Raw genomic sequence first — 15,783 nt, 5'->3', positions numbered from 1 at the left:
AATATTTTGCTAAAAAGCTGATAAAAAAAACTGCTGGATAATTCTTTAAAATGTAGTATTTACTTTAATAATGCTTATAATAACTGATCATGGATTGCCCATTATATGCCCAGTATGAATTTAAGTACATAATGGCACATTCAGAGAAATTTTCCTCATAGAATTATTGACTAGAGTCCCCTGAAACAAAAGGATTTAAGTAACCTCCACTTTATAAAGAGAACCTCTAAAAACTGAGCAAGTTTCACCTCATTACTTAGTAGAAGATGGCAACACTGACCCTTCGACCATTCCTAACATGCTGTCCTCCCCACCTCCCACCTTCTCCCTCAGCATTAAGGGACAGGGAGTAGGGGGGAAAGTCATTAGGTCATAGGCCCTGTAAAAATGCACTGTTCAAGGAGAAGTGTGCTTCCTTTGCCCAACCTAACTGGGGAAAGACACTGCTGTAGAATGGCAGGTAGAGCCTGCATCCGTATGCCTGCAGAAAAGGAAGGCCGGCAGTCTATGTTCTGAACCATGGAAGTGCATGTGTCAGACCTGCTGACGTGCCCTATGCCTTTCTGGGGAGGGCAGAAGGGAACTGGCAGGGCAGAAAAAGGCAACAGGGGTATAGCCTACGCTCTCAACATTTGGCATAGCCAGGATAACTACAATCCTAGGGGCCAAGCAGACACTCTGCTTAGGCTGGGGCTTGAGCCATCTGGCCAGTATTACTCACAAGAAGGCCACTTGCTGGGCCAGAGGATTACAGTAGCCAGATGCTCTGGGATATTATGTGAAGACTGGCGCTGAAGGATGAAGCAGGTTGAGCCACATGAATCTCTCTCCCTCTTCTCTCTCTCTCTCTCTCTCTCTCTCTCTCTCTCAATGCAAGAAGTGCTAAAACCTCTCTCTCTCTCTCTTTCTTTCTCTCTCTCTCTCAATGCAAGAAGTGCTAAAATCTAAGGCAGGTATTAAGAAGATACCTAGATGCTTACCACATCCTTCCCCTCCTCTTCGACTCTGACAATGAGATGAGGATAAGATTTATATCAGTTGTTACTTTAAAGTTATAAATTAGCCAAAAGTGGCCAGAAATTTAGTGATTCTACATAAGACATTGCACACTGGTTAATGCCGGACTATTAGTGAATTATTTTCCCTTGGTATCTTATGATCTGTGCAGAACTGACTGGTCATGAGCCCAGACAGGCATAGAGGGGCCTATTTGGTTCATAGCACCTGGAGTTACTTAAACAAATGCAAATCAGTTGCACAATATAATTGGAAAATTGTTATACTAAAGTTTTGGACCATATCCTGGGTTACTTTTTGGAAAAATACGTTCAAGTTTAAGCTGAATTTAGTTTTGGTCATGAATTTGAGGCTCATTTGTGAAATAAGGAAGAGCATGAAATTGGAATCAAGAGGGCAAGGTTATATGTTGATTCTACTACAATTAGTTATGTGACCATAATTTTACCTGTTGGGTCCTCAGTATCTTCATCTAATAAATGAAGGCAGTGGACTAAGCAATATCTAAGTCTTCTTTAGCTTTCATATTTAATCACTTCAAGGATATCATCAAAAGTATGCCTATTTTGTGGAGTTATCTGATGGATATTTGGCAACTTATTTCCAGATTGGTTGCCTTGAGATGTACCTAAATTGAAATGAACCCTTGAAGAATTAATATTTTCTAAAGCTTGATTTCTTTATAGTAATATATTGATTGTTTTAATTTATAAATTACATCGCATTGTGGCAAGCAAAGCAATGCTATTTTCTGTTACACTTCTTAGGGACTGAGGATTTAACCTGATGTGATTTTCAATAGGCAGATTGTCCTTTTGTTTTCCTAAACCTGCTTTATCTTTACAGTTAGAGTCAGCCAGGCCTTATTATTTATTTAATAATGTAAACTTCTAGTGTGTACCTTTGTTTAGTTAAGGATGTTTTGGCAAAATATTCGTGTGTATTTGACTTCTAGAGTAGAAAAACAAATAAAGCAAGTCTCTGCCTCAAATGCCTGTTTTTGTTTTGTTTTGTTTCACATGTTGATTTTAGTTTCTGGCTTGTGTTTGAACACAACCTTAGAATCACATGAATATAGTAAAACCTTACAAAACTGTGTGATTTGAGTTTAATATATGAAAAGCAAGAAAAGCAAGAACAATAATGTAGGCCTATTTCTTGGTATAGGAAAATGGCCTGAAATTCTTCATGTATATAGGTACAGCGGGACGTCTATCTAGCCTCAACCCATTGGTGAAGAAGTTCTGTCAACTTAAAAGTTTTGTCAACAGTCAAATTAATGAGATTTTACCCCATGCATAATAGGAAGGGACATTGTCCTGAGAATTAATTTCTATGTGAATTCAGAAGTCGCTTAACCTCTCTTTGTCTAACATTCCCTTTATAAAATAGAAATCGGTGGTGCTTTTTGTTGAAAAGGATCCATTTGTTCAATCTACCATCCAAGATTGAACACCTTCTATCACATCCCACTAAGTAGTTCAGTTACATAAGGTTAAGTCCTTTAAGTGATGAGAAATTTGTTTTCTATCAAGTGGAATGCTCTATGCATGGGTAACTCTGATGGAAAGTATTCCTCATAATGAGAGATATTTTTCATAGCTTTTATGCTTTGATTCTATTTATACCCCTGCTTCCATACAGAATGGAATTATTCTTCTAAAGGACATATTTCCTGATATTTGGAGATGCTGTCATTTTTACCCTAAGTCTTTTCTTCAGAGAGTTCTTTACCTTACATAATCTAGAAGCCTTTTATCATCTTAGCAGACGTCCACATACATTCCAGCTTGTCAAGTAGAAGTATAACGGTCATTAGCTGACCAGCACTAAGATACAGGACCATCCCATCCCTCTTCTAATATTGTGATGAATGTAACCCATGCTTATTACATGGACTTTTTCAGTGCCTTGATCATTTGATGGTTCATATTCTAAATCCTCCAAAGACTTTGCTTTATTTCTTTTTCTAAAATAAAATACTTTTTTATTAATTTCAGAGAGGAAGGGAGAGGGAGAGAGAGAGAGAAACATCAATGATGATGTTTCTACTGGGATTGAGCCCCCAACTCCTGGAAATGTGCCCTGACTGGGAATCAAACCATCACCTCCTGGCTCTTGGATCGATCCTCTACCACTGAGCTACACCGGCTGGGAAATTTTACTTTACCAGTATTTCTGTTGTGTCTAGGGACTCATGTTCCCTGTATAGTACTATTACTTATTCAGTTGGGTGGTTTTTGGACCAGAGATTAGAACTCATATTTATTCCCATCAGATTTAACTTTGTTAAAGTCAGCTCATCCAGTCAACATTAAAAGAAATTATAGAATTCCAATTTCTCCATTGAACTTTCCCTCAGAAAATTAGAAAAAATAAAAAACTATGCAATTTTATCTAAGCTATTGGAGGACTGGAAATTAAATAAAATAAAAATATAAGATCACCCTATTAGATTTCTTCCTCCAATTTACAGGAACATAAAATAAATTAATATAGATTATTAAATAAATGCTCCAAGTTTTTGAAGTTTATTTTTTAATGTTTCTCTAATTCTACCCTAACATTGCTATGATTAATAATAGAGATTCCCTTCATCTTAACATTGATCCATTGATCAATACATTTAGAGTATGGTCCTTCAAACAATTAAAATTATATCCATGCAGCCTAATATATTTCCTCTAAATTTTATGAGGGTATTTTGAAGAACAAATTATATTAATGGATATTACTATTCATTGGAAAGTTTTTTTAAACGCAACATCATTTATATTATTACTATTATTTTAGTTTTTAAATATATTTTTATTTATTTCAAAGAGGAAGAGAAAAGGAGAGAGAGATAAAAACATCAATGATGAGGGAGAATCATTGATCGGCTGCCTCCTGCACTGGGAATTGAAACCACAACCCAGGCATGTGCCCTAACCTGGAATTGAATCATGACCTCCTGGCCCATAGGGTGATGCTCAACCACTGAGCCATACCAGCTGGGCTATATTTTTAGTTTTTATTAATAAATGCAGCATTGATGGGAGTAATATCTTGCTCATCACCCTATTAATCAGGAAGAAAATATTTTATCAGATTAATTTGTTTTATTCTCAATTATCCAAATTACTTAAACTTTTCATTGAAATATAATACTAGGGAGTGCACATATCATAAGTTTAGAGCAAAATGATTTTTTTTCACATTGAACACATCCATTACCAACATCCGGATTAAGAACAGAATTTTACTAAAGCCCCAAAAGTTCTCACTAGGACTCCCTCCATTTCTACCAAGGCTAGCCATTATTTTGACTTACAATAGTACAGATTAGTTTTGTTTAGTTTTAACATTTTTATATACACAAAATCATAAATATGTTCTCTTTTGTGTCTAGCTTTCTTCCTCAACATTATTATTGTGAGATTTACCCATGTATCTGTCATGTAGTAGTTGTAGAGCATATATTCTCATTGCTGATTAATATTCCCTAGTGTGACTATACCCCAATTTATTTATCCAATCTACTATTGATTGTATTTCAGTATTGTTTATTTTGATATTATAGATAACGCTACTGAAAACATTCTGATGATCTTTGTGTACATTTTTGTCAGATGTATACTTAAAAGCAGAATTTCTGGGTCATAGGGGAACATATATTCAGCTTTAGAAGATATTGCCAAACAATTTCAAAAATTAGTTCCCACCAGTAATTTAAGAGAGTTCTAGTTGCTCTACATTCTCACAAACATTTGGTACTTTTTGTCTTCTTCATTTTATTCTTTTTAGTGAAATATATTGATATTTTATTGTGGTTTTATTTTTATTTCCCTGAAGACTAATTAATAAAGGTGAGCATCTTTTCATATGTATGCCCTTTTATCATGGAGGGTCTGTTCAAGTATTTTGTCTATTTTTCCTGTTAATTTGCCTAGTCCATTTTTTCTTATATAAATTCTTAATGTATCCTAGGTATGAATATTTGTTGATTCTGTATTGCTTTGGATCAAATGTGTCTTTGATGTTTATTGTTTTAGCATATATTAGACGTGAACTAGATATTTGGATATTTGGGCTATTTTCCAATTGACATATATGCATTCTTTAAGTGTAACAGTAAAGCATATATAACTCTTTATTGTGCTGCTATTTGCATATGACATAACACAAAACTTACAGTAACAGACAAAGAATTGGAGAAAACATATATTAATCATGGAAAGTAGAATGATTTATGTAAAACTAAAATAATAGCAATAGTAATAATATAAATAATGTTGCATTAAAAACTTTTCAATGATTATATATTGCATCTTCTTTCATGAAAAAGAATATTATATCTCATTTATTATATTCTAAGGCAATGGCATATTCTACAGAGTGAATATTTCCAAAATTGTGTGGGTGCATTTAATGCAGATCTGAATTACCCAAATTTGAAATGAAACAATACAAAAGGAGTGATACTATATTTTCATTTTTAAGTAAAAGGAATATCATTGTGTTAAAATATCTTAAAAACTTGCCATCTAATGAACTGCAAACTCTGTTTAACATGATTCCCTTTGACTCTGCCATATTATCTAGCAAACAAATCTTTTGTCAAGATTCATCCCAACTTATGCAGATTTGGAATGATATGAGGTCACGTGGATAAAATGCTACAGCCTTTACTTAGACCAAATCTCTTCAAGTCCCCAAACTTTGTTTTTCATTATTTAAGGGTAGTCCGAAGGCTGAGGTCTAGCCCTGCTTCGGTTACTGGCACACTTTCTGAATTTGGCAAGTCATTTAGATTTCACGGCCTCACTTTCTTCATAATGTAAATTAAAGATTTGAGGTGGACCTTTAAAACTCCCCGTGGCTCAGAGACCTGTTCTGAATACTCCCTAGGGATGACAATTTTATAAATATCATCTTCAGATAAGAGGACCACCATATATCATGTATGTACATGTATATGAACCCAAATTCACTTGACTACCCGTCATCTAATGATCAAAACTATCAGCAGAGAGTAGTGCATTGAGATGACAATTTTATAAATATCATCTTCAGATAAGAGGACTACCGTATATCATGTATGTACATATATATGAACCCAATTCACTTGACTACCTGTCATCTAATGATCAAAACTATGAGCAGAGAGTAGTACATTGAAAGAACTAGGGAATGTTATTTTTATTGATCATGGTAACCATTTTCTAAGGACTGAGACCTTTATAAGATGTAAAATTCCCACAGTAATGCATGGTGCCAAGTAGCATTTATTATAGTCGGTCAGTTTTCATCTCATCAGCAGTCTCATTGGCAGAAGACAAGAATTACTGTTTATTCACAGCTTTTCCAAAACCTGGAATTGTCCAGTTTTTAAAATTGTTTTTGTCAATGTTATGGCTATGAAATTATATCTTAATATAGTTTGATTTGTGCCTTTTCCTGGAGACTCATAGGATTGAGGATCTTTTCATTTATTGATAGGATATCTATCTATTTATAGATATATATTGCCACCATTAGAGTGAGACTTCTTTTGGTATATGAACCCTCCAGTGGGCATAGTAGAGATGCTATATTACCAGTGAAATGGATTAAGATTCTTCAGTACCACTTGGAGTTTCATGTTTACAGTTTAGCAGACGCTGATTCCAGACCATCTCAGTTTTCTTGGCACCATGCCATAATTGCCCAGGATGTTGAGGGAGCTTTTGGCTCACACTCTTCCTTTGGTTAAACTCATTTCATCTGTGGGACAAGACAGTTCTTTCCAAATAGCCACATTTCTGTTTGATCTGTATAGCATCTTGTGGGATTCACATTGTTACTCCTACATATGGTAAAGTCTGAATATATAGAAAAATTTTGAGACTTCATTTATATGCTATCCCCATAATGGTGTGCTGGAAATTCCTACCAGTCTCATAAAAGCCAGCCCTATCATCTGTTTGATGAGATTGGGGAATGAATCAACAATCCAGCTGACTCCATTAAGTTTTCTATCACTGCTCCCTTTATCCAGGGAGAAAAAAAAAATGCACATGATCTATAAGAAACCTATTTACTCCCAGACAAAATTCTATTTCTTTTCTTTGCTTTCCCCTCACCTGATACTTCGTTATGGCTTCTCAGTGATGAACACATTTGGCTCTTCACTGAGAAGATCTTTGAATATAAACATCTTACTGAAAATTAAAATAATGCCTCAGTTGGATGGAGAGAATGTTGCAGTGCATTGGAAACCATTGTTGCCAGCAGAGTAAAACCATCCCCTATGCATTTATGGTACCTGATTCGTGCCCTGGAGATATCACAGACCTACTTCTTTCTGATCAGAGCTCTTGCAGTGATACTTAAAAATTAATTGAATTTTCAAGAATGTCAGATTTAGCTACCATAGTTAATGGCCCAATGGCTGAGGAGGTTGATTGGATGGTATATACTGCCACCTACAGTACTTTTTGACTTTCTTTGACAGGGCTGGCCTCAGTCAGAAATGTTTATAAGCCAAAGAGTTAATTTGCAGACGGATTATTTTTTTTTTCTGTTGTGATCTGCTGATTTACATAGTCTATTGCTTTACTTATGCACCTATGTATCTGTTTCCCTCTAGGAAAAGAAGAATATATTGCCACTTTCAAGGGATCTGAATACTTCTGCTACGACTTGTCTCAAAACCCCATTCAAAGCAGCAGCGATGAAATAACTCTGTCCTTTAAAACCCTTCAAAGGAATGGACTGATGCTTCACACTGGGAAATCCGCTGATTATGTCAATCTTGCCCTGAAAAATGGAGCTGTCTCTCTGGTCATTAATTTGGGATCAGGGGCCTTTGAAGCGCTAGTGGAGCCCGTGAACGGAAAGTTTAATGATAATGCCTGGCATGATGTGAAAGTCACCAGGAATCTGCGTCAGGTAACAGCGCAGTGGATAAGAGAGTAACTGGCTTTGTTTCTCGCTACAGCTGTGTGTGTGGTACTTGGAAACCCTAACAACATGATCCAGGGCTCCTCAGAGTCGCTTACAAATTAGCTGTGTTTTTTTTGTTTTGTTTTGTTTTTCTTTTGAGATGAATCTTCCTGCCATACTTGAGCAGGGGCATATCTAGAAAGTTCTGGGGGCCCAAAGGCTATTTTGATACAGCGACATAGGACAGTTTCCCAGAGGGCTGCAAGGATATCTCTGCGACCTGCCCTTCCTGTGATGTGTGTGGTTTTGTTGTGTTTTTTGATTTTTATTTGTTTGATTTTAAATTATAGTTTTCATGGTGATCATTTGGAAGCATGCACATTGGGGTCATTAAATCACAGTTCCTTTTTTGTAGTCAATAAACATGTGTTTGTGATCGGGGATTGTATCAATCCCTACCCCCTTCCCACCCCCCACCTTTGAAATGGGGACAAGAAAAATCCCTGCAGGGGGAAAAGTGGCTTTAGGAGTTTACATATCTCCTGAAGAGTCTGTTTATGAAGTTACCTATTTTTTTAATTTTATTTTTAGAACAGACACTTTTAGTTTAACCCAAATGACTCCCAAGAGGCCAGTTGACATTCTAGGTGTCCATTTCTATTTAATTGTATTTTTTTAAAAAAAATCTTGCAGAAGTCTATATACAAGATAATGATCCATTCTGTAGTTAATCTATGGGTCCACATATACTGTATGTTTTTAACTGAGACATATTATTACAGTATATATAAATATATATATACACAGATGACAGTGAATAGATTATGCTTATATATTGAACATGATAAGTTTTGGTTATCATTTGAAATTCATGAAATTACAGTGTGTCTTTTGTGAAGTGTTGACAGTGACTAATTTTCTGCAGTCCATACTGATCTCAAACTAATATCCTTAACATATTTGTTGTTTCTCTGAACAGTTGCAGAGTGATCGATTGTCTCGGGTTTTCCTTTCCTAAAACAGCCCTCTCTTTCTGAGCTGTTAACTGTCTAACCTTTTCTTTCCCACTTCGGAGAGGCTTAGACTAGCCAAGGGAGAGAAGGCAAGGGGGATTGTAGGATAGCAGCGGTAGCCGAGCTAAGGCAGACCAGTGAAACTGGAGGATTCCCGAGACCTCCCCGAGCACCTGTCAGAGGCCTGATTGGCAGGCAAGGGGCCCTGCAGGCATCACACCGGCCTTGGGAGGCGGTCACCCACCCTCAGTACAGCTGTAGAACCCGGACTTCCGATAAGTCTGTCTCTTTGGTTTTCCTTTCTTTATTCCTTCTCTCAGATACTCACCAAGAGACCGGAGGCTCATCTGAGAGAAGCACAGAAGGAAGGGTGGGGCTTGAGGAGCCCACTTTCTAGATTTGCCTTTGCTCAGGTTCCAGAGCAAACTCTGAATTGGTAGCTCAAAGGACACCGTAGCCGTTCAGCCGGGGTGCATGTGTGGCAGGACAGATTAAACACAAACCCATTCTACTCATTTTATGTGTCAGGATCTTTGCTTTGTTTCATTGCAGTAATCTGTGACCCTAAAGTCCATCAATATGACCGAAGGAAGTTTTGGAGTTGAGGAGGAGTCCTTGTATGCTGTAAAATTGAGTAGCAGGGCAATGCCAACCGATTCCTACGAATTTGCTGGGGCTGGGGAGGGCCAGGGCGGGGGCGGGGTCACTTATGGGCATAGGGTGGCAGTGGTCAGCTGATGAGCTTCAGGCCTTTGAATCCCTTCTAAGCTTTTTAAAATGTCTGTCAGATGTACTCAGGGAGACAAAGGGAATGTTGCCATATGTCTGTTTCTGTCTGGTAGCAAGTTATGAACAAAACTGGCAGGAAAAAATATTTACCTCTGTGGGAGGCCTATTTGTTAGTCTGCTTTTTTCTTGTAAAATTTTTTTGCCCTTTTTCTATGTTACTAACATGCTTAATAACTAACATGTCATTCATGGAATGTTTCATTCTACTAACCGTTACCTGAATCAAAAAAAAAATGTACTAACATGGTAGAGACCATCATATTTTTTAAGTAACGATCGTTATTCTGTTCACAGTTTTTAATTTCCTTTCTCCCCCCTTCTCCACAAAGCACTCAGGCATTGGACACGCTATGGTAAACAAACTACATTGTTCGGTAGATATCATTCTAATTGTTTCTTATTTTGGGTTTGCCGTGTGTTTTCTTTCTTTCTTTTAACTGTAGACATCATTAACAAAAGAGGAACTGCGGTTGGTACTCTTCTGCTTACTTTGACCTCCTTCTTTTCATCTGTTGTGGACCTTCTTATTTTTTACCTGTTCCTGTCAACTTCTGTTTTCCAACTCACCTGTAGGGGGCATCGTTAACGTTTCGAACGTTTTGCATCCAGCTGTGGTTAACACGGGATCAGACAAATGGTGGCTGGCCGGAGTGACCGCAGGCTCAGCCAGTCTCTAACCATTCATGACGCATGGCATGCACACTTGATTTGGGAATGTTGGAGATGCCACACCCACTCATCTTTACGTCATCACAAAGCAGTTTTTTTGTTTGTTTGTTGGTTTGTTTTACCTTTGGTTCCCCCTGTTTTCTTTCCTTCCCTCTCTGAACCGTACTGTCCCCTGCATGTGCGCATCGGGCGTGCCGCTTCCACGGGTTGTTTTGCCTTCCCTCCCCTTCGGCATGGGCGCAGGCACTTGCATGACAACCGCCGCTCAGTAGTGCCAAGAGTGACGTTGCTGGAAATAGCTTGTGCCTTTTATGTTAACAAGGTGCACGTTGTGATTAGTTAATAACGGACGACTAAACTCTACTAATATGTACACCAGCAAAACTAACCTAGGAAGCATTTTACTAACACCATTTTTGTGTCTGCTCAATAACTTTTGAGTTGCAGTAGGGATGATGCTGACACAGTAGTTCAATAATCAGTTAACTCTCTAACTAGCTTAGCTCTCTTAGGGCTAGTTGAATAGAATCTAAGATAAACCTCAAACAGACATGAAAATGGGTTCCGCTATAGGTCTAAAAAAAACAAACAAAAACTAAAACAGAAAAAAACAATAAGCAAAAAAAAAAAAAAAAAAAAAAAAAAAAAAAGCAAAATGAAAAAATAAAACAAAACACAAACAGGCATATCCCAGGATTACAGTATCTAGGTCTGAGTATAGCGTGTCCTTTCCCTGTGCTTTGTTATCTAGGTGACAATCTCAGTGGATGGGATTCTTACCACAACGGGCTACACGCAAGAAGATTACACCATGCTGGGTTCTGATGACTTTTTCTATGTCGGAGGCAGTCCCAGCACAGCAGACCTCCCAGGGTCTCCAGTCAGTAACAACTTTATGGGCTGTCTCAAAGAGGTAAATATCACCGCCACCAGAATCACTTCCTAATTCATGACCTCATCATTTCAGATCTGGATTGAAAGCACGTTTGCTGAAGACCTGATGTTTGTGGAGTCCATTGACACAACCTTAAGTTCAGTATTCTACTGATGTTTATGTAGGATTGGGGGAGGTGGGCAGCTCATAGGACATTATGAAGGAATTAAGTTCCTCTTCTGAAGTAGACTGTAATTCACAATTAAGATCTGCATGGGCAGCTGCATAATAGCTATAAAAGAAAGTCAAACACAAAGAAATACAGTGTCTGGAGTTCAGGTAACTGCTTTGCTCATTTTTACTTAAATGCCTTGGGTGTTATGTATACTGTACAGTCATGTTTGAGCATTACTGGAAAAAAGTTAGGCTACAAGAGAGAGACTATAAAAAACGAGTCTATATGATGAAACAGTTTTGTTATGACATATTCAATATGTTCTGAAGGAAGTAAAGATGTTTCATTTGTGACCTGATGAGCTTACTTGATGTTTACTTGACCAACTCTCTCAGGATAAAAGATATCAGTCACTTCATCCTCATCCTTCTCCGTCATTAAGTGCTGTAACTTTTGATGGAATTGGCACTTGTTGGGGTATGAGCAGAGAAAGATCACAGAGTTCTTGAATTTCAATTTGTGCGAATATTTTCCCATAAGAGCTGCCTGTTTTTATTTAGCTTAACCCAGTTTCTTGTGGCTTCTGCAGCCAGAGGTTCCTCTTGCTTCATTGAGCTGAAGTTTGATGGTGTAGACCAAGCATGACAAACTTAAAGGCTAACATGGGCCAAATAAACGAGGCATGCAGCCCATGGGCTAAGACATGCTTGGTATAGACCTCTAAAATGTAAAGTTCAATAACTGAATTTATTACGGGTTAGCTGTGGGTGTTGTTGATAAGCAGTGACATACTTTGAATAATTTTTAAAAAAATATTCTAATCATATAAACTTGATTTGGGCAAGCATCAGTGAAAAACAGTCACTGCTGAGGTCATCCTTACTTGTTTTCCATTTATGTGAACTCACTGGGCGTGGCACTGCCCAGCCAGTAGTGTATAGAAGAGTCCTAAGGGGGATTAGAAATGCTATAGTTTTAACAAATGCAAGGAGATATAATTCTGACAGGCTGGATCTAACCAGACTTTGTGGTGGGAGGGATCGATTCTTTCCCAGGGAATAACTTCTACTCTTTAAAAATATATAGAATGAGTCAGGATTGTGTTAATCTCTGTGGACATAATAAAATAATGATAATTATTATAATTATTATAATAATGTTATTGACATTTTTTGAGCTCTTATTTTGTGCCTGATACTATCCTAAGAGCTTTACAGGGATCTCCACAATATAGGTGGTAATTTTATTATCTGCATTTTCAGATAAGGAAACTGAGGTTCAGAATAGTAAGTTTCTTGAGCAAGATCTCATGTAAGAAGTATTGAGGCCTAGGGCTTAATCAGGGAAGTAGGATGTCAGAGTCTTTTGTGTTCTTAGCCCATAATATGCTGCGTCCCAACAAAAATGTATGTTAGGGTTCTTGCTGTAGAAAAGTGTACAAACCCTTCAGTTTGCTACAAACTGAGAACTGTTTTTTAGAAATGTGCAGTAGACTGTGAGGAATGGGGTCTTAAATTGTGTGGCTCAGTTACACCCAGTGGAGTTCCAAAAGAGTGAAATGAGAGAGACATCTGGTAGACAAGGATGATACACAGAAGAGTAAGAATATGAAAGTCTTGAAGGATAATTGTGGTTTGGATAGGCAAAAGATAAAGTATTTCTAGTTGGGAGGAACATGGTAAGAAACATAATTTCAAAACATCAGATGTTTGAAACCCCCTCCGGTGATGGGAATTGGGGTTGGAGAAAGAAGCAAGCCACACCCACACTATTTCCTCACTTTCACTCTCAACAGGCCAGCCTACCATCAGCCCGTATGTCCTGCTTATCTATAGGAAGTTAGTCCCCACAAGGACTGGAAAAAGGAAAGGGAATCTATGGATCTCTAGCTAAAGAGCCCTTTCAGGTATCCTGTAAGAACATGAGTATTTCTGCAGTCAACGCCTGAGTTTAGCTGAACCTCACTGTCTGTGGGCGGGGCAATTGTGTGTGTGTATGAAGCTACAGTGAATTGCCTTAAGCTAAAATTGCAGTTTCAGATTAATGTCTTTCATGTTTAAATGATAACGAGTAGTCCGCACACTTTAGAATTAATCTTTTTTCAATTGGTCTTTCAACCGCACACATAAAACACACGACAGCAAAAAACAAGTCAGGTGGTCTCTCCAATGGCACTTAATTGGTAGCTACTGAATCCATGCAGTGAGGATTCACTCATACTATTGTCTTTTTATAGGTTTGGGATAGCTATCACTCCTCTTTAGCGATTGGGCGCATCCCTCATCTCTCTTCCACAGCCTGGGGCATGTGTTTAGAGCAAGTGCTGCAGTCGTTTTGATGTGTAATCTCTTGCACTTTATTTCCTCCCAACACACTAGAGGGTGGAAGGATGCAGGCACAATCAGCCTACAAATCAAAACAGACCTCACTCAAAGGGCTTTCAGATGGTTCATAGCTTCCATCCGTGTCTGAATGACTATTTAGAATGCCCTGCTCTTCCTAACTCTGAAATGAAATTGTGACAAAGTATCATAGATTTTGAGTTAAATCACCTTGTTTCAGATAGCTGAGCTTTGTATTATTACTGAAAAGACAGGAGGAACATGCCCATGTTCATTCTCACCACATCTCTTTTAACACTCAGCCCATGGAAGCCTTCCTGAACTCTGTTGGGCTTTCTGCCCTGTATCACATTGCATGTATAAAACCTTAATTATGGTTTCATTTATGGCTCATAACATTTTTTTTTTCAATCTAGTACATAATCCCTCTTAGGATGACCAGTCCTGGGGGAGACACTCATAGCACCTGTCTGAAGTCAGAGAAGAAATTTTGGAGTGTTGAATAGAAAGGATCCTGTAAATCATTCTTCCAGTCCAACCTCCTTATTTTGGAAATGGGGACACTGAGCTAGAGAAGTTGCAGACCCATCAAGAGCAATGAGGGGGTAACAGGATTAGAACACAGAATCCTGTCAGATAAAATATAATATTTGAATGGCTGGCTCTCTTTCATTGTAAAGAGTGGCACTCAAGGTACAGACTTAACAATGTCTTACCACTATCATGTATTCACATCTTCATTCTTAAAAGATTAAAGTTAAAGAAGAAATTCTACATAGTGAAACAATTAGGGCTTTATATATATGGCATTTGGTAATGCCTATTTGAAATAAGACTTGGTTTGCATGTAGAGCAACCAACCCTTATTAAGAATGTTATTTTTTTTTTGGGGGGGGTGTTAAATTTCAAAATAAAGTAAAATTAGTTCAACAAAATCTAACCTGAACTTTATACATTATACTTTGTTCAAAATGAGAGGGAAATTTGAATGGCCACGAATTTATAATGGAGGATCAAAGCAGTTTTTTAAAACTTATATTTTTATTATAAGTACATGGAAAAATCTTTGGATAAATGTTTGAGCTACTGAAAATTACTTTCAAAGGAAATAAATTTAAGAAAAAACAGGAAATTTTTAAATAATAAATTACCATTATATACAGCTCGCATCTATGAAATTTTTAGAGAATAATACACCTTTAAAAATTATGCTATTTCAATCTGTTGTTTACAAAAGCAATACCAATGCTCTGGCAAGAAACATTTGTTTATATTTTAATTGCATTTTTATAACATTGAGTAAAAGCTATAATATATGTTCCTTAAGAATTATTCATCATTTTGAATTTAATTTAATTTTCCCAACAAGAAGTTTTAAGTGACTATTATACCACAAGAGGGAATTGGTTGACCCTGCAAAAAGATAAATGGCATCTAAGTGGGATGCTTGGAATCTATTTGAAGACATCTACAGACCTGTCCATTCACCTTAGACTACTTGGAATACATTGTTCTATATAAAAGTATCAGAGATGATTTCTAAGATGCTCATTATAGAGATTTTTAAAAAAAATCCTCAGAGATGGAGGAACATTTCACTAATATGTATTTCTTTCTGAATATTTTGGCCATGAGGACTTGGTGCTGTTAGAAAATGACTTACAAGTAAGGGTCATGCTGCTCTCTCATTAATCTTGCCTTAGAATCTCTTGCTATATGCATTTCTTTGTGCCTCCAAAATGCTTTGAAACATCTATTTCCCATCTGCAGAGTGAAGTTTATTTAACACCAGAGGCCCGGTACAGGGATTTATGCACCCGTGGGATCCCTCGGCCTGGTCTGCACCCTCTCGCAATCTGGGACCCCTGGGGGGATGTCAGAGAGCCGGTTGGGGCCTGCCTGCAGGCCAGGCCGAAGGACCCCACTGGTGCATGAATCCATGCACCTGGCCTCTAGTATGCATATAAGATCTTTGGTTAATCTCTTCCCGCCCTCCCC

At 37.5% G+C, this 15,783-nt stretch overlaps 1 protein-coding gene across 3 annotated transcripts in view; it reads left to right on the top strand.

Moving 5' to 3' along the window:
- Positions 1-15,783, top strand: part of NRXN1 (neurexin 1) — a 944,853-nt gene that overhangs the window by 322,986 nt on the left and 606,084 nt on the right. For 2 of the 3 annotated variants that reach the window (XM_005864821.2, XM_014538488.1), the window contains 3 exons: positions 7,628-7,929; positions 10,055-10,099; positions 11,146-11,307. In XM_005864821.2, coding sequence (XP_005864883.1) covers positions 7,628-7,929; positions 10,055-10,099; positions 11,146-11,307 — 509 coding nt within the window. The remainder of the gene's footprint in view (positions 1-7,627; positions 7,930-10,054; positions 10,100-11,145; positions 11,308-15,783) is intronic. The other variant, XM_014538489.1, reaches the window with a different exon arrangement.

The sequence above is a fragment of the Myotis brandtii genome, unplaced genomic scaffold (genome assembly GCF_000412655.1).
Source record: "Myotis brandtii unplaced genomic scaffold, ASM41265v1 scaffold191, whole genome shotgun sequence".
Taxonomy (NCBI): Eukaryota; Metazoa; Chordata; class Mammalia; order Chiroptera; family Vespertilionidae; genus Myotis; species Myotis brandtii.
Note: the sequence above shows the minus strand (reverse complement) of the source record. Positions and strands in the feature narration are given on the sequence as shown.